The 24,997-nt window shown below is 34.9% G+C and overlaps 1 protein-coding gene across 1 annotated transcript in view; it reads right to left on the minus strand.

Annotated features, from left to right (window-relative positions):
- Positions 1–2,653: 2,653 nt before the first annotated feature.
- The window catches only part of LOC135135490 (protein cycle), a 101,350-nt gene continuing 79,006 nt past the window's right edge, over positions 2,654–24,997 (minus strand). The window contains exons 9-13 of the mRNA XM_064064553.1: positions 24,023–24,280; positions 23,892–23,968; positions 23,667–23,833; positions 19,143–19,245; positions 2,654–4,616 (exon numbers count right to left, since the gene is read on the minus strand). Coding sequence (XP_063920623.1) covers positions 4,432–4,616; positions 19,143–19,245; positions 23,667–23,833; positions 23,892–23,968; positions 24,023–24,280 — 790 coding nt within the window. The 3' untranslated portion in view covers positions 2,654–4,431. The remainder of the gene's footprint in view (positions 4,617–19,142; positions 19,246–23,666; positions 23,834–23,891; positions 23,969–24,022; positions 24,281–24,997) is intronic.

Raw genomic sequence — 24,997 nt, forward strand, 5'->3', positions numbered from 1 at the left:
TGCCGCGCTGGTCATGAGTATACATGTGGTGGTCCGTACAGTTCTTGATTCCAAGGTCGCCGCTCTCTGATTATAAGAAATTGAGTTTTTTTAGATGTTATCTAGTCTATGTATTGTCTTCAATGGAGAATATATTTTTTTTATACAAACATTATTAAAAGTAGACTTTTTGACGTTTATCATAAAACGCTAAAAGAAAGTGAATGCTTCTAAAAACTTACGCAAGGTTTTGTTTGTAACTAACAACAAACTGACAGTTTCAGTGAATTATTGAATTTTTTCACATTTACTCCGATGTTGTTCATTTCGTTTCTAAATTAATAATAATTAAGCGTTTTTGTTGCTTTTTAGAGTGTTTGTATAAAAAATTGTGTAAAAGTGATTTTATTTTGTTCGTTCGTTCCTCAAACTTCCGCACTCAGAAAATAAAATTTCACTTTTAATAGTTACACCATAATTAACTATTAATCGTCATTTTTAATTTTTGAATGAAATAACTAAATTTTGCCTAGAGATGAGGGATACCGTCATTTTGCGATCAGGGTGATTACTGATCACAATGACCGTTCCTTTCCAGTAATAGTGATTTTAAAAATTTTAGCCGGTGATTATGGTCAGATAATCAGTAATCAAATCATGTTTTCAACGGTATGCGATGAAAATAGTTGCTCAATACTTGGATCACGGCGCCGGCGTGAACATGGACTGTTCTTTTTTATGTTGGATTTATAGTTTGACGGAACCGTACCCGTTGTCGTAACAGTTGCAGTTGTACTTAGTACGCCAATAGTATATTATGATACGAGTTTTATATGAAGCATTTTGTCGCACGCACGGGTTTAGGGCAACAAAACTAGGAAATTTCGATTTCGAAATCTAGGGAATTTTACGAGAGTTGGCAAGATTTGCAGAATATAAGAAGGGCGGCTATGAAAAAGGATAAGAGACAGTTACAACCATAGAATAGTATATTATTAGCCAAGGTTGCAGAGCCAAGCATTCTAGACCACAGCATAGATAACAATCAGTAGGGACGGCTCGCCGTTTTTCGTGACCCGTTTTCGTTGGTGGTCGTTCGCTTTATGACCGAATGAGGGCGCCCAACTGACGTCTAAAATATTTGAAATTTGGCAGTTTTGTTACAATATTTTTGCCGGTTTTGCTTGTTTAAGACTGCTTTTCCAGTAGAATTGTACAAATAGTATAAAAATGCAATTTTCACAATAAAAGGTAAAATCTTCGTCCGATGAATTTTCATACAGGATCCTTGTTGTGCGCCTGCCTTATTCTCTCCCTCGTGTTTGGAATTCTTGGAAAAGATAGTAAACATAACACACTTTTTGTTTAAAAAGTCGTCGCAAACGAACAACAACGGTGGTTATGAAATAAATATAAAAAATTTATTATATATGATTCCGTTGTTGTGGTAAAATTTAATATAAAAGTAATAAGAAACAAACTACACGTAACAAAAAATTATATAAGCAGACCTTCACTCAATAAACAATTTTTTTATTCATCATGTATATATATTTTTTTTTTTTGACCTACACAATCTTGAGTTTTATTTTGAGACGTTGCTTAACCCATAAGCAGTCGCGCGTGGGTAAAAATGACCCAAGCCGTACATTTTGTCAAATATCTTTTTTCGCTTAATCCCTATGGACTTCCGGTTTCATGAATTCCTTAATTATTCTTACCTGCGTCGACCCATACCAATTACCTGCACTTTATGCGAGTCGACAAATATGTATTTTTTTTGTAATATTTTTTTGAAATTTTAAATGAAGTGATACTTTTTAAATTGGGTGGCGACATCTAGGAATAGTTTAGGCAACGACCATCCATGACGGCTTAAAATTCGGGTCAGAAAGAACAAAGGCGCCGACACGAGCTGTCCCTACTGATTGTTATCTATGCTGTGTTCTAGACCGAGCGCAAATTAGAACCCGAGACGCGCAGCGTCGAGGGCTCTGAAGCGCGAGGTCTAGAAGTGGCTTTGCAACCGTGGTTAATATACTATTTTTTTTCTCTAGTAGAAACCATAAGACAATAAACTGAAAAAATAAACGTTCAATTTTTTGACGCAACATGATTTTGTTTTGATTTCTAATCAAACTTAATCTAGATCTTTAACACAAAGAAAACTGTTTATACTTGTCGCTGAGTTAATCATTTTATCTTCTACCGTCTACCAACTACTATACGTATACTCAAGTAATGTTTGTAGCACACATTTGTTCATTTTTTAACCCTCGGATGCCCAAGCTATTTTTTTTTACATAGACACCCAAGCTGGGTCAAATTTGACCCACCCTAATTTTGCTTTAGATTTTATTATTTCAAGTTCCAATTGCCTATTTATTGTGTATTAATGAAAGAAAGGTCACAAAACAAAAGTTTTTGTCATTAATATCAATAAAAGAAGTATTTGTTTATAAAAAACAACAGTTAGGATTTAAGACAACACACCAATTAAACCCTTAAAATTCGATAGTTTTATTGTGTACAGTTTTGGTAGATTTTTAACACATCAATTGTTACTTGTGTCTTGCAACAAAAAATGCCGCATTGTCGGCATTTGTCAGAATATTTGTTAACATTACGGACATAAAGCCCACATTTTTCTCTTTTTTCGTTTCTGGATTCCCTATCCTTTTAACTATTTTGGTATCAACTACAGTGCCAATTACCATTTATAAGCCTTAAGGAACACAATTAAATCCATTATCCACCCGTCTCTGAATGGGAGGCTGCACTAGCTGAAGACCGAGTTCTTTGAGAAATTATCGCTTTCTTCAAGAAACACTTGGTCTGTAAACTGAGTTTTACATTTTATATATATAATGTATGCATTAATGGCCGCAAGGATTAGGAAATTCATAAACTAAACAAAAGGCCATCTTTTTGTTTATCTATTACATGCCTACTCATTTAACAGCTTGTTAAAACATCTATAAGTTGAAGACCCAAAGTCGGTCAAAATTGACCCACTGCAACAAATATGTGATAACTATCATATAACTAAAATCAAGTGGCGGAAAATATTCACATATTGTTGACAATACCAAAACAGGCAAAAATAAAATCCAGGAGAAAAAATTTAAGAGATTGAAGAAAAGAATCGCAAAAAAGTGGTTCGTGGGTCAAATTTGACCCAGGCTTGGGCACCCGAGGGTTAAGAAATAATCACATCAAACATTGCGTACATAACCTCAATTTTTCTTTTTGAACCGGTGGTCGCAAACGTTGAATTTGCTACCTCTAAATAAGTCGACATTTGCATGCTTCATGGCTGCTAGTGAAAAAATACATTCACATAGCATGAACATGACATACAACATATAAGCATACCATAGCACAGTCTATGTGACGAGGCTTTAAAGGATGTATAATAATAACAGACAACATACAAACTACCAAGAGATACATTAAAAATATGTAATAACGATCATCTAGATGAAAATACGTTAATAATGGCTTCACTTGTCGTAATTAAAACGATACTTGCTTAAAAAGGCAGACTGACTGTTATAGTAAAATATAATATCCGAATTTTTTACTGGATGATTAATTTTGGATAAATTACGGCTAAAAGAATCCAGATTTTTCAGCGGATAAATGTCAGGGATAAAATATAAGTGGGTCAAGCAGATTTCTTCATTTACCATTGATATTCTCCCATGGGATTGGCTGACCGCACTAGTCACTACGGTTAAGATAAAAGACGACCATCTCGTACGGTAAAGATGCTTATACGATTACGGTTACGGTCAACTATAAATGATACCATTGAAGTTCGTTGCTTTATCTTCCTACATTTACTGATACGATTACTGCATGTACGGTTACGTCAAACTATAAATCCAGCATTATTTTGTTATTAGCTGAATATGCCAGTGTCTCGATGAATGAAAAAATAATAACAGCCGGTAAATTAAACACAAAAATGAAACTATTACGAAAAGAATACAAAATTAGAATTCACCACTGACTGTTATATTAACAGTGATCAAAAAATTGTTTACCTAGCGTAAATAAAAAAAAAAAGGAAAATCACGGTCACCGTTACTTACTGCCACCAACAGTGAAAAACGGATTACGGTGAAATAATAATCACCGGCAGTGAAAGATCGCGCATTTCTAATTTTGAGTCAGATTTCAATAATTGTTTGGATTTCCTTCAGTCTTGACAATCTAGGAGTCTATGAAATTTAGAAATGTTCAATCAATAAAAATCATCTTCGAGTTGGTACTAAACTGGCGTTCGCGTTCCCAGATGTGAGTAGTAGACGATGATATTTCCTGCTGTCTAGTGTCAACTTGACGATGTTTTTCATTACACTTTAGAACATATAAGCAGAAATTTTACTTTGCGCACGTTACTAAAAACATTAAATGTTAATTGTTACATAGACTTTAGTCTTGGGGTCAAGGTAATGGCCAAGGCAATCCAGAAAAATCCACTGGTCCACCTAAACCCGCATCAGCTTCTAGTAAACTCATTATAACCGCCATAGCAGCTTCATCATTTCCTTCGGTGACAGGTTCATTATTCGGAGATCCTCGAACAGCGTCTTCCATTATTTCAATTATTCCTTCATCTGTATTTCCAGCTGAAAATGAATAAAATACATATACACTTCTTCAAATGCTTACCACAATTATAGTACCACTTATGAAGGATGATGAGTGATGACAAAATGACGAATAAGCGAATAAATCCGGTGATACGGTGTTAAGAAAGCTCTGAAGAACTCAACAAATATGGTTAAAGAATTCCGGAACCAAATTTTTGAAAAAAATAAATCTCAAAGTTGAAAAATTTACTTCGTAATTCTAATATGTTTTAATATAAATTTGAGCGACAGTCTAAAATCCCAATAAAAACTGTCAAAAATGACATTCGTCAACAATAGGTAAAAATGATTTTGTGGATCGTATTTTACAGCAAATTATTATTACATTACAATTAAATTAAATTATTAGTAACTAATTATTTCACTGTTGATTATACATGTAGTTCATTACAACAAATTAGAATTCCAAGTTAATTCTTCAACTTTTAGGTTCAATATTTTCAAAATTTTGGTGCTGGAATTTTTTTAACGACTTATTTCGAGTTCTTCAGAGCCTTCTTAACAACGTACAATTGAGTTTATTCATCATGTTTTCATCACCCTGTATTTAAAAGTAGCAAGTTTTCATACGATGGATATACCTTGTCTATGTTCATGAGTCGGGCCCGGATTTTAGGCCACAAAAAATGAGGAAAAAGGCACCTAAAATAGGCTTAAAAAACTTCAAATGAGGTTATAAAAATGCTGAAATAGGTTCAAATAGGTCGATACCAATCTGAAATCTTCAAAATTTCAAAGCAACTAAAACAATGTTTTTTTAGTCTTTATATTGTTTAACAGTTGTTCAGAATATTAATAAACATAATAAATATATTTTTTCTACTTTGCGTTAACAATGGCCTCATTGTTAAACCGAAACCAGTTTAATAATGGGATCAATTGTTAAACTGTATTTCAGGTGGCGTGCAAGAAGTGGGGTCCCCTTCTTCCATTTTTTGAGGCAAACTTAGGTTAGATTGTTAGTGTTCGGTGGTTAGATGTCAAACTTTGACAATGTGAAGTTAGCCACAACGCTACAACTAACCTTTCAAATTAAAAGGCCCTAAATTATAACCTTGAATTTTTATTAATTTTTTGTTTCCGATCAGATGCAAAGTAAAAAAAATAGTGTATTATACTCGTTTAATAAGACGCATTGTGGCACTTATTCCTTTGGAGCACTCCTCGCTGCGCTCGTCGTGCCCCAAACCCATGCGTGCCACAATAAGACGTCTTATTAAACTAGTATAATAATATACTATTTTATTTTATCCTAACCTGTAACCATACCGATAACACATTAACAACGAGTTACGTTAAAGCATACTTTACATTACTAGTACTGTTATGAATTTTCATAACGACACTAGTGTTGTTATGAATCATTTTTCTAAAAAAAAAACAAGTTAATTATAACCAAACTCTATTAAGAAACAGGCAAATTCATATTTATTAGTAATAACTTTTACAAAGAATAAACATACAATAAACATTTTATCGGAATGCTTCAGAATTCCCTAAATATAAATTGAAGGTGCATTGCTGCAAATTTCTAAATTTTGCACCCGCCAATGATTCTTTTTTAACTAATGATTTAGTTACAGTGACTGCTGGCTCACTATTCTCTGAAGTACCTCGCAAATCATTTCCCGAAGTACTCGCTAAACGATTTTCTGCAAAATTTTCTGTATTTGTTCCTGCAATATTTTTCAAACTACTTCCTGCATTTCTTTCCGAACTACTGCTCTTATTTCTTGCGATATTTTCTGAACTACACCCTTGAATCATTCTAGCGATTTTATTTTTCATTTCTATCGATTCCTCTACGTATCTTTCTGCTACGCTTGTGCTCTTCTATCCTCCATGACGTTTTAGTACGCTTATGTCAGCACCAGAATCAGCCAAAAACGTTGCTGAAGATCGTCGAAATGCATGACCAGTATACAAAGATGGTTGAGATAAATTTAAAAATATGGCCACCTTTTTTCCCATTTCACCCAACGTATTAATTCCTATTCTTTGCACAGTACACTTTCCTTTTCGACAGTGGCGGCTGGTGGGTCAAAATTTCGGGTCGGCCAAATATTTTGAGTCTACACCTTGGTGTTATATATTTTCGTAATGTATGGCCACTACTCGTTAACCACTGACATTTTACGTGCCAGGATGTACAAAACATCTCAAATGTTTCGACCTCGACTTGTTAAAATAATTTTTTTATAGGAAATTGACAATGCCAGTTTGATTCCAAATACTATTAATCCTTAATTCTACTTGTTCTGCTTTATCATTAATTGAGAACCACCGAAAAAATTATTTTTACTGGGTTCCGCGTCGACCGGCGGCTATACGGCTTGCCGACCCCGGACATCCTCAATTAAATAATAATAATTAAATAATGACATGCAGTTAAAAAATATAAAAAAAGCAATAATAAAAGTACCAACTGTTAACTATCTTCATTTACATTTATTTTTTTTTAAATGTATATGGCAAATTGTCAAATAAATTAATTGAATAATTATTGAATTAAAATTAAAATTATTTAAAACTTTAAATTCATTTCTGAAATATCTGAAAACGCTCAGATGCTAAAAATACAGAAAAAGGGCATTTATGTTGTAGCTAAGTTATGTACGAACAATAAAACTTTAGATAATATAATGTAATGTTTTTCGTTTATTATTCATACACAGGAAAATGTATTAAATCAACAATTATATTATTAAAAAAAAATAGTATGCACTGAAGAACATCGAAGCCGTTATTGTTTTGTAATTTTGTTAGCTATCTTAAATATTAAATATTAAAAACGAAATTCGCATTGCTGGGTACGGCGAAGGAACCGTAAGCTGCTTACGAAGTCGAAACATCGAGCATTATGCTTTCCTGGATACGGAGTGCCGAAATCTCGCCGGCAAAGCGTGTTTGTCAGCATTTAAAATTAGCAACAAATGCTTTATTTTGTACCTACAATATATTAAAATATATGTTTTAATATATATGTTCTATCCTAACGTACATTCAAACTTTATTTCTTTTTTTATTTTCTAATTTCAACGCTTACAAAGTATTTTAAAATGCTGGTACGGCGTGGCCGACCCTGCCGCCCCTGACCAGCCGCCCCTGCTTTTCGACAACTTATAAAAAAGTGGTTGTGACTAACATGAGAGGGTCTCATATTTCGATATTTTCTAATTATCTTCAAATAGTCAATTCCTTTCCCATCATCAATGACAGTGAATACCCTTCTGCAACCTGTCTTCGTAATTGGAATGGTTTTTATTATCGACGATCCTGCATCCACAATAGAATCAACTGCTAAAGAATATAATTCCTCCCGTCTACACCCACCAAAAATTCCAAATATTGTTGCTACCTGTAAATTTAATACATATAAAATATGTATAACTGCATCCTTAGTCATACCAACTTTTGTAGGTAAATAATCATCATCGCACGCATCTCTTAGGAAGGTATTTATTTGATCCCTGATAAACGTTTTAGCCTGTTTTGGAGTATATCTACTACTATTTCGTTTCATGAATGATTTGACTAATGCATATGCCGAAATATCTAGATTTTCGTTGGTCAGCAACATCCTTTTCAACATGGATATTTTTGTCCATACGGAAGATCCTTCATATTTCTTGGACTAAATGAATATTAAATTTAAGGGATTTGTAGTGCAACATACATTACCACTTACCAATTCAGAAACGTATGCTAAAATTACGTCTTCATCCACTTCGGTAACGTTGTTCGCCAATTTTTAAAAATTTCGTATTCTTTTTGATACCTATCGGCAGATTTATTGGGTACTAACTTCTTACTTGCTTCTTCCGCTTGTTCTTTTATGGTTTTGCTCATTTTAAATGGGCAAAATTCGCTTTGTTTTCAAAATTTAAAAATTTTGAAGTATAAATAAATAAGCGTTTGGATATCGGCACAGCCAGAGTAAACTTGCTTTGGTGCATTTTTTTAATTTTTAATATTAAATTAAATTGTGTTAGGATAAAATAAAACGTGTTACGATACGCGTAACGTTATCGGGTTTTTACATTACTCGGAAATTTTAAAGAACTCGGGGCTACCGCCCCTCGTTCTTCAAACATATTCCTCGTAATGTAAAAACCCTAATAACGTTACTTGTATCGTAAACTACTATTAGCGGTTTCTGTCTGTTAAATGCCTGTTTACATCCATAAAAGTTGGCTGGTAGAATAGTATTTAATACATCCATAAAAGTTGGCTGGTAGAATAGTATTTAGCATTACTAGCATGGTAAAAGACTTTTTACTGGCGGACAGAAGCCGCCTTCTGGAGCCAGTAAAAACCTATTACCTTGCGTGTATTGTTCAATATTTTATTTGTTTCTCACTTGTAAATAACTATTATTACTCCCTCTGTCCGAAAATATGGTATACATTTTACAAAATTATTATAATTAACGAATGATGACCAGCAAATTATAATCAAGTAATTTTGTTTGCAACTTGTATAATAATGGAACATCAAATAGTGGTCTGAGATCTACGTTCGTTTCTGGTAAAAAAGTCACCAAGAAAATTACTACAATTGACCCTTTTCCTGTAAGCAAAGTGAGTAGACATTATATAAATTCCAATGATACAGAGTGAGACAACATCGCGCAGGCGAAGTCAGATTTTTGAAGCGCCAAGTTAAAATTAACCAATGAGCGACAGATTACGCATGTATAGCTGGTTGCATTCTGTCAAAGCAGTTTGTTGTCACAGGCCTTTGCTCTGCTGCCGGAGTGCCGGATACGTGGTTTTGAAGATGCGTGCGCACGAAAAGTCACTATGGAAGTTTTACGATCTTACAGGAAAAGGGTCAATAACAACAAAATAAACCGTCACCCGCTGCATATAATTAACCAGCATGGCATCTTCTTCCATACCGGTTATTTTTGGCCGTCCAGATCCTACACGACGTTCGACGGTATTATGTTGGTTCCATTTTTTTTTTAATTTTAGAAATACACTGTAACTACTCGTAACAGCTATGTCAGCTGCAACCCGTCGCAATGACCACCCTTCTTCTAATTTCGCAATGATTCGAGTTTTTTCTTTGGTATTTAAGCGTGCGCATTTTTTTAAATTTTCACGAACTGACACTGACAGTAAATTTTTTTGAACAAAATTGTTACGCCTATGATTTTACATCCGAGACATTTTCACAAAATGTTAACATGTAATAGCTTAACATTTCCCTTTTTGTCAAATGTAAATATGTTTAGTTTGTCTCAAATGACTTCCAAACGCTGACTGTTTATTTGCATCTAAATGTTCTTTTACTCTTGTCTCAAATCGTAATCTATGACTTCATTTTACACAACTTTAGGAACAGTGGAAGGTATCGATCCCAATCTTTCTGATGTTCGGCCACCATCTTCGAAATATGTTCTTCCATACTACGATTGAACCGTTCTACCAATCCATCTGACTGTGGGTGCAACGGCGTAGTCCGTGTCTTACGCATACTGAGTACTTTAGTAACCCTTCGGAATAGGTTTGACTCGAAGTTTCTCCCTTGGTCCGAATGCATTTCCATTGGGGGGGGGGGGACTACTATGTCCACTGCAATTATTTCGAAAGACGAACCGACGTTGGACCCAGTAAAATCTTTCTCTAACCTTAGAAAGCGTCTTGTTCATTCCAAAATGAGCACCAGAACCCCCATTGTATATCTCTCAAAGTACTTCCCTGATTCTGGTGGCCAGAACCATCAACTGTAAGATAGTATGTTTCCATCTGGACTCTCCCAGGCTCGCTTAAGCAATCCGTTCTCGTCTGATATTTCTGACCAACCTGACCGTTCCACCCCATCTTCTTTCCATTTGAGAAACGGCCCGAAATCCACATCCGCCTCTTGATCTTTTTAAGCTGGGCCGTAGTCCATTCTTCCATTTTCTACGACTACTGTCCTCCCACAGTTGAACGACGTTTCACGCTGCTGGATCTTGTCCCAGCCTTTGCAATTCTTACACGGTCTTCTTGACAAAGAGTCCGCATTATTGTGGAGCTTACCAGTCCTGTGTCGAATTTTGAAGTGATACTGCTGGAGTCATTCAAGTCATCTAGCCACTTGTCCTTCGGGATTCTTCATCTGAAGGAGCCATCTGAGGGCTGCATGATCGGTTAATCGGGAATTCCCGTCCATAGAAATATTTGTGGAAATGTTCAACAGCCCTGGCGATCGTCCTTCTCGTGGCACAGTAGTTATTCTCAGGTTTCGAAAGTACTCTGCTGAAGTATTCGGTGGTTCTTTCTTCCTTGTCCTCCACTTGTGACAGTACGGCACCTATTCCGATATTACTTATATTAGTATTTAAGATGAACATTCCCGATAATTGCAGTTAGGACAGAATAGGACTAGAGCATTCAGCAGTCCAATTAAACTGAGACTTTAAATCCGTCACTCTGTGCAGAGGAGCAGCAATATCAGCAAATTCCTTGACAAACCTTCTGTATTATGTGCATAACCCCAAAAAACTCCGGATTTCGTGCTTATCTTTCTGTCTTGGCCAATCGCGAATTGCATTGATCTTCGTTTCCTCCGAAATTCTACTTCTTTTTGGAAGAGGAGTCACTTCTTCGGAGTCAACTTCAAATTTGTCTCTTTCATTGTGCTAAATACTTCTTCTAGGTTGGTCAAGCGGTCCTCAAATGTTTTTTCCATTACCATGAAGTCGTTAAATAGGCGAAATACGTTTTCCATGTTAACCCTCGTAGTATCATCTCCATTAGCCTCTCAAAAGTAGTCGGAGCATTACATAATCCAGAAGGCTTGTAAATTGATACAAGCCGCTCCCAGCAGAAAAAGCGCTTTTTTCCTTATCTTCTGGATGAATGCCAACTTACCAATAGCAGCTTTTGAGGTTCAACGTGGAGAACTAGGCGAATCCTGATGTTGTGAGCGTGTCTTCAAATCGTGGAAGTGGGTAACTGTCCTTGGTTACATGATTCAGTTTCCTGTAGTCTACGCAGAATCTCGTCGATCCGTCCTTTTTGGTGACTAGCACTACGCGCAAAGACCATGGACTCCTCTATAACGCCTTCATCCAACATTTTTCATACCAGTTCCTCGGCTTCATCTGGTTTTGCCAAAAGTAGTATGCGCGGATCGGTTGCGCATCTTCACTTTCCGTTGATGATCTGTTAGATGACCAAGCTACACGGTAGGAATAATTTCTAAGTTGTTTTCTTTTCTTCATCGTCGTTATCAGATCTTCGTTGTGAAAAAATATATTCGTGACTGGTTCACAGACGGTAAGAACCTCCCCACTCTTGATGTTCATGGCTTTGGGGACAACATTTGCGGCGCGTACAGGTATGTCATAAGTGGTATTAATTAAAGCACTAGCAATCATGAGATTCTTCTTGGGGATGTGCGGTGGTTTCCGCATTTTCTCTTTCTCTTTCATATTCCGGCACGCGATCAGTCTTACAGGTTTCGATTCAATACAACGCTAATTCAGGATAAAATCTTCATTGCCAAGACGTAGGACTTTTTCCACTGGATCGACCGTAAATCCATGGCGGCTAATCAAATCCATTCCCAAAATAAAGTCGTCTTCAGTATTAGCCATAAGAGCCCGATGTCTTATCTTCAGGTGACCAATGTAGATTTCTACTTCGGCTTCGGCCATGATTGGCGTCGAATGTCCAGTCACAGTCTTCAATTTGATTGTTTCAGATGCAGTCGTTCCATATTTAGCCATCATGAGTCCTGGACGTATAATTGATACCAGTATCAATCGTGATTGCTGCGGGAGTTCCATTAATATTCCCCGGGTATAGTTGGACTAGTGACTCTGATGAAACTTTTTATCTTCACTTCCCTGGGGGCCTTATACTCACCAGTCAGCACATCCCCCAATGTCCTGGTTATTTTTAGTTTCCCTGCACAGTTCGTCGAGAAGATCTCTGTTGTGTGCTTCACCTATAGCATTCTAGGCTTCTCCTACGAGGTACACCATGTTCTAATTCTTGAGATAAGTCATCCATTTGTTGTGACAGTTTCTCCAGTACCTTTTATATTCCGTCGTTTTCTGGTTTTTCTAGTTCTGCCACTCTGACTTTGTGGCACGTTCCTGAGAACTGTACGCCACCTCCACTTCCAGCGCACGAATCAAGGCATCAAATGATGTCTGATTCCTTGATACCTGTAGGACCTTCTTGACTTCAACGTCTCGAATGCCATTTACGAAGGTTTCTGTCGCAAGCCTCTCTTGAAAAGTTGGTAGTGCGTCGGAGTATGCAAGACGTACCAGTCTCTTAACATTTGCTTCAAATTCTTGAAGGGACTCTCCAACTCTCTTGGTTTTTGTGTTCACGTCGGCTGCAAAAACCTGTTTCAGATGTTCATCTCCTAATCGAAACTCTAGAGCGGCCGTTAGGGTACTATATTTGTTTCTATTTTTTTCGGATAAAATTTGAAGTATTTCCAGCGCTGCCCCTCGCAAAGCTTTACCAAGGCTGTAGCTTTCTGTTCTTTCTCCCAAGATTCTCCGTCGCTGCTGCCTCATCAAACTGCTTTTTGTATGATGACCAATGTGTCTGATGGTTGAATTGTTCTGGAACCCGACGTCACATACAATGAAACAGTGGTTGCTGCATTTTTTATTATTATTTTTTAATTTCTTCATTTTACTCTCTATTCGATCTTCCAGAGATGTCATTCGATCGTCCATTTTGTTCTACATTCGATCTTCTATACATTCCACTGATTTTTCTGACTCACTCTTTAACTAATACTTGACTTCCCCTTTTACGTTTTTCATTTGTTCTTTAATTTCCGCTATTTCACTTTTGTTTGCTTCTACGTCCATTTGGAATTTTTCAGTGAGGCTGATCTATTTATATATTTTTTCGTCCATCTTTTCGATTCTTGCGTCCATCTTTGCGTCCATTTTTTTTCCATTCTTACGTCCGATTTATCGTCAATTTAGTAAATTTCCTCAATAATTTGTTAAATATGTTTTTTTATATCCATTTTTTACTGTTGTTGTTTTAATCACTTCAATTTCTTTGTTAAAATATTCTTTTTTATTTGGGATATTAAGTGCCCTAGATATGAAATTTACAAAGGCTGCCATTTTGTGTTCCACTGCATGCTGTGAGTCCGCGTAAATAACATTATTCCCGTATAGATATAATGTTTTCTTTTTTTTTCCTGTTTTTTGTTTTTATATACGGATAAGTTATTCACGCGTACCCACATCATACATTGGAACACAAAATGGCAACCTTTATAAATTTTATATTCCATGTAAATGACGAATTTGACTTAACTCAATAGGCACCCCAAAATACATTATTCTACTACTCTTTGATACATAGTAGAATTTAAAAAATATGAATTCAAGTTTGCAGTCTTATGTTACTGTTAATTGAGAACAGTTGAAAATTATTTGCAAAAATGCCAAGATATTCGTTTACCAATACCGAGACAACCATAGGAGAAAACGGACATGATCTCAATTTATGGAGTGTGAACAAATTTTCAAGCGGCGGCAAATTTGTACGCTCAGAGATATTCCGAACTTAGATATCCAACAGATAAAATTTTCAAAATACTCGAAATGAAATTACGAAACGGTTGGCCTGTAAGTAAAAGGAGAAGTGTTTTAACCGCAACACATTCGGACAACGAGATCCGAGTTTTGGAGACTGTATTATAAAATCCTCATATCGGGCAACGTCCGAGAGAAATTGGCACAAGTCAATCTTCTAATTGTCGAATCAGCTCTATTCTAATTCATGTCGTTAAAATTAGCGATGTCGTTAATAGCACAGTTAACAACAAACTCAATAAAGCGTATTCCATTTTATACCAAATGCTTTAAAACTAACGAACAAATCTTCAGTTTTGAAGGAGAATACTTTAATATTAAGGCCGCCAAAAACAGTTGCTTTAATATCGTTTGCTTGTTCCTCGCTTGTAAACATCAATTTACCAAGTCACTGTATTCAACATGAAAATCTCACTTAACTGGCTATAGCCTGTAATAGTATTTAACATTACTAGCATGGTAAAAGGGCGGACAGAAGGATATGACTGGCGACCCGCAGGCGAGTCAGTAACCTTCTGGAGCCAGTAAAATCCCGTTACCTTGCGTGTATTGTTCAATGTTTTATTTGTTTCTCACTTGTAAATTAGTATATTAAGTATTAAGAACGGTAAGTGGTGTTTACTGGTCGAAGGCAAAAGTTTGGAGACGGAGCGAAGCGACGTCTCCAATTTGTCTGAGACCAGTAAACCCCCTTAACGTTCGTGATGCTTATACTATTTTTTGTACGACCATCAAAAGATTTGGGTCTTTTTATCAAATTCATAAATTGAAAGAATTTATATCAAACATCAACAAGGTCGTTTTTTAATTTAAAATTTGTTACTATGGTTTCGATTAATACAGGGTCATTATAAAATATTGTAGTCAAGGAAGGCCATGACTTTGGTGACATTGTGTGCCGCCTTTTTCAGTTTTGTGGAAAGGATTACACTAATATTGGAATTTTTATTTTTAACGCCACATTAGTATGACATTAGCGGCTGCACTGTTTCAACGCTTCATCAAATTCTGTCAGATGTCAATAACTTTTTCATTTCTACTGATTACTGGTACGTTTTCCCACACTTTGTGCGTTAATTGACTGGTCTTGTTTTCATTTTTGCTGTGTGCCCATTTGTTCCAACTTTAATAAGTGTCTCAAAAAACAGTTTTTATCAAAACTACAGATCATTGTGGAATAATCTCAGGTAATGAACACAGAGGAATAACTATAGTCAGTGTTACAAATGAATTTTTTAGTTCTTTGGAGCAATCATCATGTCCTATTACCGTAATGGGGTGTTAAATGAGGATGGGGATGGAGTGTACTCTGTGAAGGCGTCTAAAAACGAGTATCTGGTGAAATATCCTGTTGTCATTGAGGAAGAATTTTTGAAGACGCTTTAGCGGCGAATTATGGCCAGATTTAACAACACTGGTAGCGTTTCTAAGTGAAAACCGACGGGGAGACCTCAAGTTAGTGTTGTTGAAGATTTAAGGATGAGAATGAAACAAAGTCTGAATAAAGCTTTGTCAAAACTCTTTACAGCCCGGAATACCATACAGCACGTGCCAGAAAATCGTAAAAGAGAAGTTACATATGCATCCATATAAGATTTCGTTGGTTCAGGAGCTGCAACCAGCTGATTTTCCTCCCCGCATTGGGTATTGTCGTTGGTTTCAAGCTAATATGGACCATAACAGGATTCTTGATTTGTCGTTCTTTTCTGATGAAGTCTGGTTTCATCTGTTAGGCTATGTCAACTCATAGAACTTCAGAATTTGGTGTATAGAAAATACTCACCCTTTTGAAGAAACACCATTACACGCAGTGAAGGTTGGTGTGTGGTTAGCTGTTTCTAGACGACGATTCATAGGCCCGATACTTTTTAAAGTAAATGAATGTGATCAATAAACAAAATTGGATGTAGAAAGTGTATGTAGATACTGCAATAAAGTTTTTTATTTTCAGTAACTTTCATTTTTCTTTCTGTGTTAGTTGCATTCTCTTAATTTAAAAATTACTTCAACTTACTGTTTAGTAATAATTGTAACTTTACTATTAGGAAGGTTAAAAATCTTTATTAAACATTCTGTTGTTTCAAGAGATCTCATAATCATCTACAGAACTCTTAACACTATGCTCCTGAAATGTTATTGTTTTTTTCATATTTTTTATTATAGAAATTTTGAAAAATCTTGATATTAGGATGGCCATGTGGGCGTGTTTTGGGTAGAACTTCTTTGACATTCCTGTTATGCAGATCTAGTATGTTTCAGATATCTAGAAACTGCAAAGCTGAAGGTAATGTTTGGACATAGCAGTTTTCACCTATTGTAGGGATGAAGATCAAGGCTTTCAGTTGTGTTTTTTCAAGAGAAAAGCACCGGTCACAAACCACGTCTGCACAATGTTTTGACGATTCCTTACAATTTACAAACTGAACTTTCGCGGGATCACCACTTTGGCAAAATTATTTACTGCAAAAAATCATTACTCATTGTCATGTTAAAACAGTGGTACTGTTCGTTAACTGTGATAAGACTTGCTCTGCCATTGTCCATTACGTGATTTTTCACAATTTTTACCTTCAGGGTACCTATAAAAATGTAATTTTTTAATTAATTACCGTGTTCATTGGTTTCGACAAATTTAACCTCACTTTTTGGATTTCATTATTTGAAAAATTATTCCTTTTTTGCAAAACAGACCAGATGATTTATTCTGTTCAACTCCAATCGACTTTCCAAGGGGTAATTCATGACAAAGCCCTTAAACGTTTTTCTGACAATTTACAATTTTTGAAGCTGAAATGTATTGCAGTGGCGTTCACAAATGATCGATAACACTGCAACCCTTAATGCTCTGGCCTGGCGTATTTTTGTGTCTATTTAAAATGAAATTAAACCGCAAACCTGGCATTTCAATTTTTGACACATTTGATAGATTTGTTTCGACGTTCGTGACATTTCAAAAGAGTTGAAATCATTTTGGTGATTGGCGGCACGAGAAAAATTTCAATTGTTTTTCACAGGTGAGTTGACTACAATATTTTATAATGATCCTGTATAAACAACAATTTTAAAAATCAGTTTCCATTTTGACCGCTGTCGATTTAGATTTGATCTGGCTTGATTTCGAGTTAATTTTCTTTCCGCGACTATTAGTGAGTGATTTATTTACTTAAAATATCAATCATGAGTGATTCTGAAAGCGAAAATGTCGAAGTCGAACACTCATGGAATTTAAAATGAAAAAAATCTTGAATGCATGATTACTTACCGTTCAGCTGAACAGTAAGTAATGTACTTACCGTTCGCCTGTTAGTTGTTAGTCGTAGCAACCCGTAAACTGAACTTACTGCTATGGAAACCTATACGGTAAATGATCGAAAAAGCGATGGTTGTACAATAGTTATTTACGTGGCAAACTTAGTAAATTAGCCTTTACGGGCGAGCCGGAATGTTTGCAGGGCGAGCGACGTAGGAGCGAGTCCTGTAATCCGGTGAGCCCCAGTAAAGGCTAGTTGCAAGCGAGCCGCGTACAACGTTTTACTTCCTCTTGCTGAAAATCCTGAAAATGAACAACTTTGGCATCTCTAGAAATTTTACTTGAAATTACAGTCATAGAAATTATAGTCATTTTTCATAGTTTGCTCCGGTAACTATGGAAAATTGAATTGTTTGAAAATAACGGGACTGTCAATTTGTAAATTCGATTAATAATTTAAATAGTTTAATTTTGTTTGTGAGCTCTGTTAGTTGTGGAATTCGATGAAGATGAAGAGTTTGAAGGTGATTTTAACGTTAGTATTAGCACAGCATTAGTGAGATTAAGAAAAAGGCCAACGCAGCGAATGTGTGTTTGATTCCGGTGCTGTCATGACAACGTTTTACAGGCACGGTGCCTGTAAAGCTGCCACTGTAACGCTTTAGAGGCAGGGTGCGTGTAAAGGCTAATTTACCGAGTTAGTTCAGACGATAGTAAACAAGCTTTAACAAGACAAGAGGAAGTAAAAAAGTATTATAAACTATTAAAAACTCTAGTAGAAGGTCCAATATTTGATGAAACATCGTATGAGCTTTAGACGTATTGCCTTGGAAACGCACGTCAGCATGGCACTTATCATAGCAATTATTGTGTTGTCTAGTTTTGTCATTTAGATTTTTCGATTTATCGTTTTCGATGTATGTACTGAAATGAGTGTGGCGCAAGTTATATTACTGAGGAAGCAGCAATTGTGACTGAAAATTTACCTGAATCAATTTTGGCTGTCATTTCAACTTATAATAGTTTAAAATGTTTAAAATACATGGCTGTATGAGCACGAGGAGGGCTGTAAAAATTTTACTGGCTAGCCAGTAACATTTTTTAGAGGCTATATATAGCCAGTTAAGTGACATTTTCATGTTGAATACAGTGACTTCGTAAATTGATGTTTACAAGTAAGGAACAAATAAAAGGGTTTTTACTGGCAATGGCGGACAGAAGGAGTTCAGAGTTTTTTTTTTGTCCGAAAGAAATTGGCACAATTGGTCTAATTGTCGAAACAGCTCTATTCTAATTCATGTTGCTAAATTAGCGATGCCGTTAACAGCATAGTAATTTTGAGATGACGTCATCAACTTTTTTTGGAAGGGGATAAAGATATAAATTTTGATTAACGATTTACTATGTTTACGATAACTGTAAAACGTGTGCAATATTTTAGAGCATTCGGTTTTGCAATTTCAAAGTTAAATTGCAAAATTTTGTTACACAATTTCGATCTTTTTTTCAAAAAATCTACATGTCCATGGACGTAGTAATTACGCGGTCTTGGACTATTCTTAAAAACTATATTCCAACAGTCGTATGTCAAACATCTAAATTATTTTTAAATGTCATGAAATTTTCAAACGTTTAAAAATAATTATCTATTTCAAAAATGCAAAACGTTATTTACCTGTATCATTCACAGCATTTCTGACTTGATTATATGTCCTTGTGGATTCACACAAATCCTGTATGACTGTTGTAGATTCTGGCTGTGCACTTGTTATGTGATTCTGAAAAGTATAAATTTTAAGTCTAAATGCCATGTTTCAGTGTGTAGGTAGAGCAGCTTTCAACACAAAACGGTACAGGTGGTGGGAGTGCGCACAACATTGTTTTGGTTTGGCCTTACAAATATCGTGCAAGCAGTGGCAGCGGCGATGAATATTTCGATTTTGAAATATTAAAATATTATTGCGGTTAATAAAAATATCACTTTTCTATTTTATTAGCGTTGACATTATAGAAAAAGAATTTAAACAATTATTAGTGCTGTATTCGATGTATGAGTTGAATAAAAAAGTAAGTAAAAGAAGTAAAAAGGTAATTTTTAGTGAGCAATAATTACTGTTAAATTACGGTACAGTCGAAGCTCTAGTTATAAACGAATGCTAGAATACGAACTGCGATTATTACTTCAATGTTAAAGACAGAAAACGTTAAGCCTTATTATAATCCGACTTTACGATATCGATAAATTGTACCAGAAAATTAAAAACCATATAATTATAGTCATAGGTTGCTTATTCTCAGAGTTTTAAGCCCGCTTTTATCTAAAGATTTAACTGTTGCTTTAAGACTAGTCGACTATAAAATAGTATATGATACTGGTTTATAATGAGGGATTCGTGAAATTTTTTACTCATGCTATAATCCCACACATTATAAACTCGTTTAATAATTAAAAATACCAAATTTTGTGTGATAGATTATCATAATTTATTGTTACGTAAGTCTATTTTTTTACCAAACAAATACATTTATTTTTATTAAATGGTTGTCTGTATTCTTCTGTGGAAATTGCTCTATTTTTAATTGTTTTTGAAAGAAATGTAACTCAGCCGAAACTCCCTTCTCAATACATCGATGTTACGCCACTGCTAGCCCGACTACAAGTGGCGCATCTTAAGCCCCGCCCCTGTACCTTTTCCTGTTGAAAGCTGCTCTAATAATAAGGCTGTTAAAATGTTCACACATAAAAAAGAGAAAACATTTTTAGAGTTTTATTTTTTACCTAATGGCGTTAAAAGTATTACAATGTTAAGTTTATGTTAATAATAATTGATACAGTCAATACTGCAAGGCTAAGCATTTTCAGTGCTGGTAAAGCAATAGGTTAAAATTTTGCAAGTTCTTGTATACTCTGAGAAAAAAAAATTCTATGATAAAGACAAAGACTTTCTCTAACTATTAAGTAACTGAGTAGACAAAAAAATGTTCTTTATTTTTTTCAGAAATAGTTATTATAGCTCATCTAATAATCTTGGTGTTGATCGTCCAAAATTAAAATTTGGGTAATTGCAAAGATCTACCGTTCGATTTTTTTTTAAATTTCCTCTCTAGTTGACACTGCTGGCACGTGCGTCAGCAATGCAATTGAAACGGCTGACGTAAGTGTCATAGTCAACTAGAGCAAAAATAAAAAAAAATAACCGACATTATTCATGGTAGATTAGTTGCGATTGCAGGCTATGGTCTCACAAAAATGCAGTAAATATAGTACCTAAATATAGGGAAAGAAGCACTAGGACATTATGGAACAGCATAGTTAAATTTATTCCTATATAAAAAGTAGCACATAGTACTGATGTACAATACCATATTAAAAAAATTGGTCGAAGGTTATTTCGACAGAACTTCCCTCGCTTCTGAAGTACAGCCCAACAAATACTGCTTCTATGAAAAATTATAAACTTTGTTTTGCGGAATTTTACTTTTTCGGGATAACCTATATGGAGCAAAAACGAGGTTTCACATAAAATAAATAGATATGTTTTGATTAACAATTTACCAGGCTGACAATAACTTTAAGACGTCTGCAAGATTTCAAAGTATTGATTTATTCAGTAAAATAATTTGACTAATTCATTAATTTTTTTGAGTCACCCTGTAGGTATAACCAAATATAAACAATATGAATGCAATGATACATTACAAGTATAGACGATCATGTTTTGCAATTTTAGATAGTATCTATATTCGGTAAAATTTTTTGGGGTTGATAAACAGATACATTTTGATTAAAAAGTTATCATGCTTATAATAACTTCAAAACGTCTACAAGATTTAAAAGTATACAGTTTTGCAATTCTTGATTTAATCAATAATATAAATTGATTCAGTCATTCATTTTTTTGAGGCACCCCGTATAAGCAAATCTAAAAAATATTAATGCACTGATAAATTACAAGTATTGACTCATCAAATTTTGCACATTTAGGGTTTATTCAGCAAAATTTTGAGGTGACGTTTCCAAGATTTCAAAGCATTCGGTATTGTAGTTTCTGATTAAATCAATAAAACAAATTCAGGCATTCATACATTTTTTTGAGTCACCCTGTATATGCAAATCAAAAACAACAAGTACAAACTCATCATATTTTGTACAATATATATAGGATTTATACGTCAAAATTTTGAGGTGACGTCATGAATTTTTTGGAGGGGATAAGTAAATATATTTTAATTAAAAATTTATCATGCTTATCATAACTTTAAAACATCTATAAGATTTCAAAGCATTCAGTTTTGCAGATTCAAAATTAAATTGCAAAATGTTGTTTTATAATTTTGATTTTTTTTCCAAAAATCTGGACGTTTCAGGTAAAAACTCAATTCGGAGTCATACACTACATGTGTAGGACTATGTTATTTTATACAGTTTAAAACCCGTTTACTATGTATAATTTTGCAGTAACGTCATCATATTATTGGTGGGGATGATTAGACAAATTTTGGTTAGCATTTTGCCATCTACATGTTATTCCTAATATAAATGCAAAATTTGACAACAATTGGCCCAGTACTTTCGGAGATTCTCTATCTAATAAAAACCGGGCCGGCAGGCAGACAGACGCACAGACAGACGGAAACGGGGGACCTATTTCTTCGTACTCTAGGGGTTATAAAAGGTCGAGAAAACGTAAAAGTAGAAAGTCGGCGGACGGACTCGATTGCGATTTTCACTTCTTCCTTTAACATACATATAAGATATTTTTCCAAATTTGAACGAAAAATTTTTTGTGCGGGATTTTTTCAATGCGTTGATAAAACTTTGTTTTAATTGCGTTTTTGTGCATTGTATGTAAATTACACTAGCAGTTAATGTTATACAGCGTGTTATTGAAAGGTACGTACAAAATAAAACCGGCAATTGGTCTCGAAGTATGGGTGCTAAAATTTAAAAAAAGTTCAGATAAACTGTTCTCCTTTTAGAGATAAAAATTATTAAAATTTATGTCCAAATTCGTTGTACGCCTCTGATAAAAAGGTCATCTTTCGTTTCTGTAGCAACAAAAGTGTCTCTTATTTTTTTATTATTGTTACAGTTGCTAGGATTTACTAAAATAAATTAATTTTACCTATTTATCCTTCAGTAGCGTCTAAAAAGGTTGGATAGGGGTTAATTTTCCCCTTATAATTTTGATAACACAAATTAAGTTTTTCAGGCTTCTTAGACTTCGCGAAGAACTGTCAATTTTGTTGTACGTACCTTTCAATAACACCCTGTATACCACACAATAACAACAAATAATAGGTAAACGCCACTAAAACATCAGTATAATGTGAGGCTATGTCATGATGTGTTTTTTGGTGCACACTTTGGGAGAATCATCAACGTATACATTGACTACTCGACTAGTAAAAGTTTACATATTGAAATGTAAGTGTGGTAACCAAGGTATGTGTTTTTCCCATTGTGCCGAAAGGTCGTACTTTCCTGCTATTTGGGGAACCAACTAGTGGACGGAAACAGCTACTTCCCGGGCAAAAGCCCCGCCGGACGCTGAATTACACCTATCTCATTGGTGTCGCCACGTCTGCCAATTTTCCCGAGTTCCTCTAAATTTCAGCTTTCCAACGGGTTGTCTAGCCTTCGGTGTGTAAAAACATTTTGAAGTTTACATATTGTCCATTCTGAACACATTTACTGAGTAAATTAGTCAATGCATATGTTACAGCTAATATCCGAAATACATTATTATGCATAATAACTAGACATTTTAGGAATTATGCGTAATAAGTTAATAACTAAACTTGTCAGTTCAGTAGTCAGTTATTATGCATAATAACGGAAACGTTTAGGTAATATTGATAATAACTAACAGAGGAACAGGAAAATTTCAGTTATTACGCATAATTCCTAAAATGTCTAGTTATTATGCATAATAACGGATTTCGGATGTTAGCTGTAATACATACATTAGCTAGTTAGTGGACATATTGACCGAATGAACTTATGTCAACAGCATATACATATTCCATTATTTTCAAGCCACTATCAGATTTATATTAATCTTTGGTCATGGAATCAGTGTAGAGCACACACTAGGTACTAGATAAAAATGAACTCCATTATTTGTAACTGATTACATATATAAAACAACAAAAACTTCTGGCGCTAATTAATAGCTCAATAAATCAGAACAGTTACCTCAGTGCTAGAAACTGGTATCGAAGATTCCGCCTCAGATTTGGGACTGCTACTCGCTGAGAGATCTCCTCCACGTCTTTGAGAGTCCATTACTTGTTCAGCAATTTGACGACCAATCTTACTTGCTTCTACATGTGTATTTATTAATCTTTGTATGTCTTTGCCACCTACAAAAATACTGTTAATTTTTTCAAATGGTACTATTTACTAACATTTGAAGTATACATTGAGCAAAAAATTCCAAATTTTCTTGAACACCATCTGTTCTACTAGCACTACTTTCAACTGTACGAAAGTCTGTCCTTAAATGAAAAAAAAAATAGTTTTTATCTCACATTTATTTGATATATACATACAATATTAAAGTGTTTTTGGCTATAAGATATTCAATATCTTTAGTCCAAGGATTTTTGAAAGATTTCCATTCAGTCTGCAATTTTACAAAACCTCCATCCTTCGTCCTGAATCTGTAAATCTTTGTTGTTGTGTAATCGGTGTTTTGTAAAGCACATTTGTGACATTCGGCTATAGAAGTAATATCGTCATGATGATAATATTCATACATACTCGATCCCAACAGTTCTTGTTGCAGAAAACCAAGTACCAACGTAGCCCTAAATTAAAAGAATACCGTAAATTATAATCACAATGTGATAACCAACGCGCGGAATAATATCTTGATTTGATTAGAAATATATTTTTCTTTTCGACTATATCAATATAATACAACATTTCAAAATCACAAATATGTGGTCCTGTGGTTGAAAAATTAAAAAGGGGCATCAAGTATTATTATTTGAAATAATATAGTAATATAGAAGTAGTTTTTTTACTAGCTGTAAACAGTGCCAGCGACGCACTGGCTACGACCTTGTGGACCAGATCAAAGCGTTCCCGCTACCCGCCGTAAAACACACCTTACTTCAACTGGGGACTCCAGCCCTGAGATAGAATTCCGCGTACTGGTGATAACACAGAAGCAATAATTTTAATTATTTTTGATCTGAATTTTTGCATAGCAAACAATTTTGATGTCTACAAACGAAATTACTAGAAAATATTTACATTGTGCATCTTCCATACAAATGTGCATCTCAAGCATGGAGGTAATATGACAGGAGGGAGTCCCTCATTTAACCAATATTATAGAAATGCGGGCAAAAGAGCTCCAAGCAAGAGTCATTTATGATCCTTTCGGTACCTACTACATCGGAAGCGCTCGGTTATCAAAAGAGGATCAGAGACCGTGCACTTTGGTTTCGAATGGGAATGGGTTCACAGGTAGCAAATACTAAAAGAATTTGACCTTTACCCATTCGTGAACCTTACCA

This window comes from Zophobas morio, unplaced genomic scaffold, assembly GCF_036711695.1.
Source record: "Zophobas morio isolate AGI-343-1 ecotype UQ-CSIRO unplaced genomic scaffold, CSIRO_AGI_Zmor_V1 ptg000024l, whole genome shotgun sequence".
NCBI classification, from domain to species: domain Eukaryota; kingdom Metazoa; phylum Arthropoda; class Insecta; order Coleoptera; family Tenebrionidae; genus Zophobas; species Zophobas morio.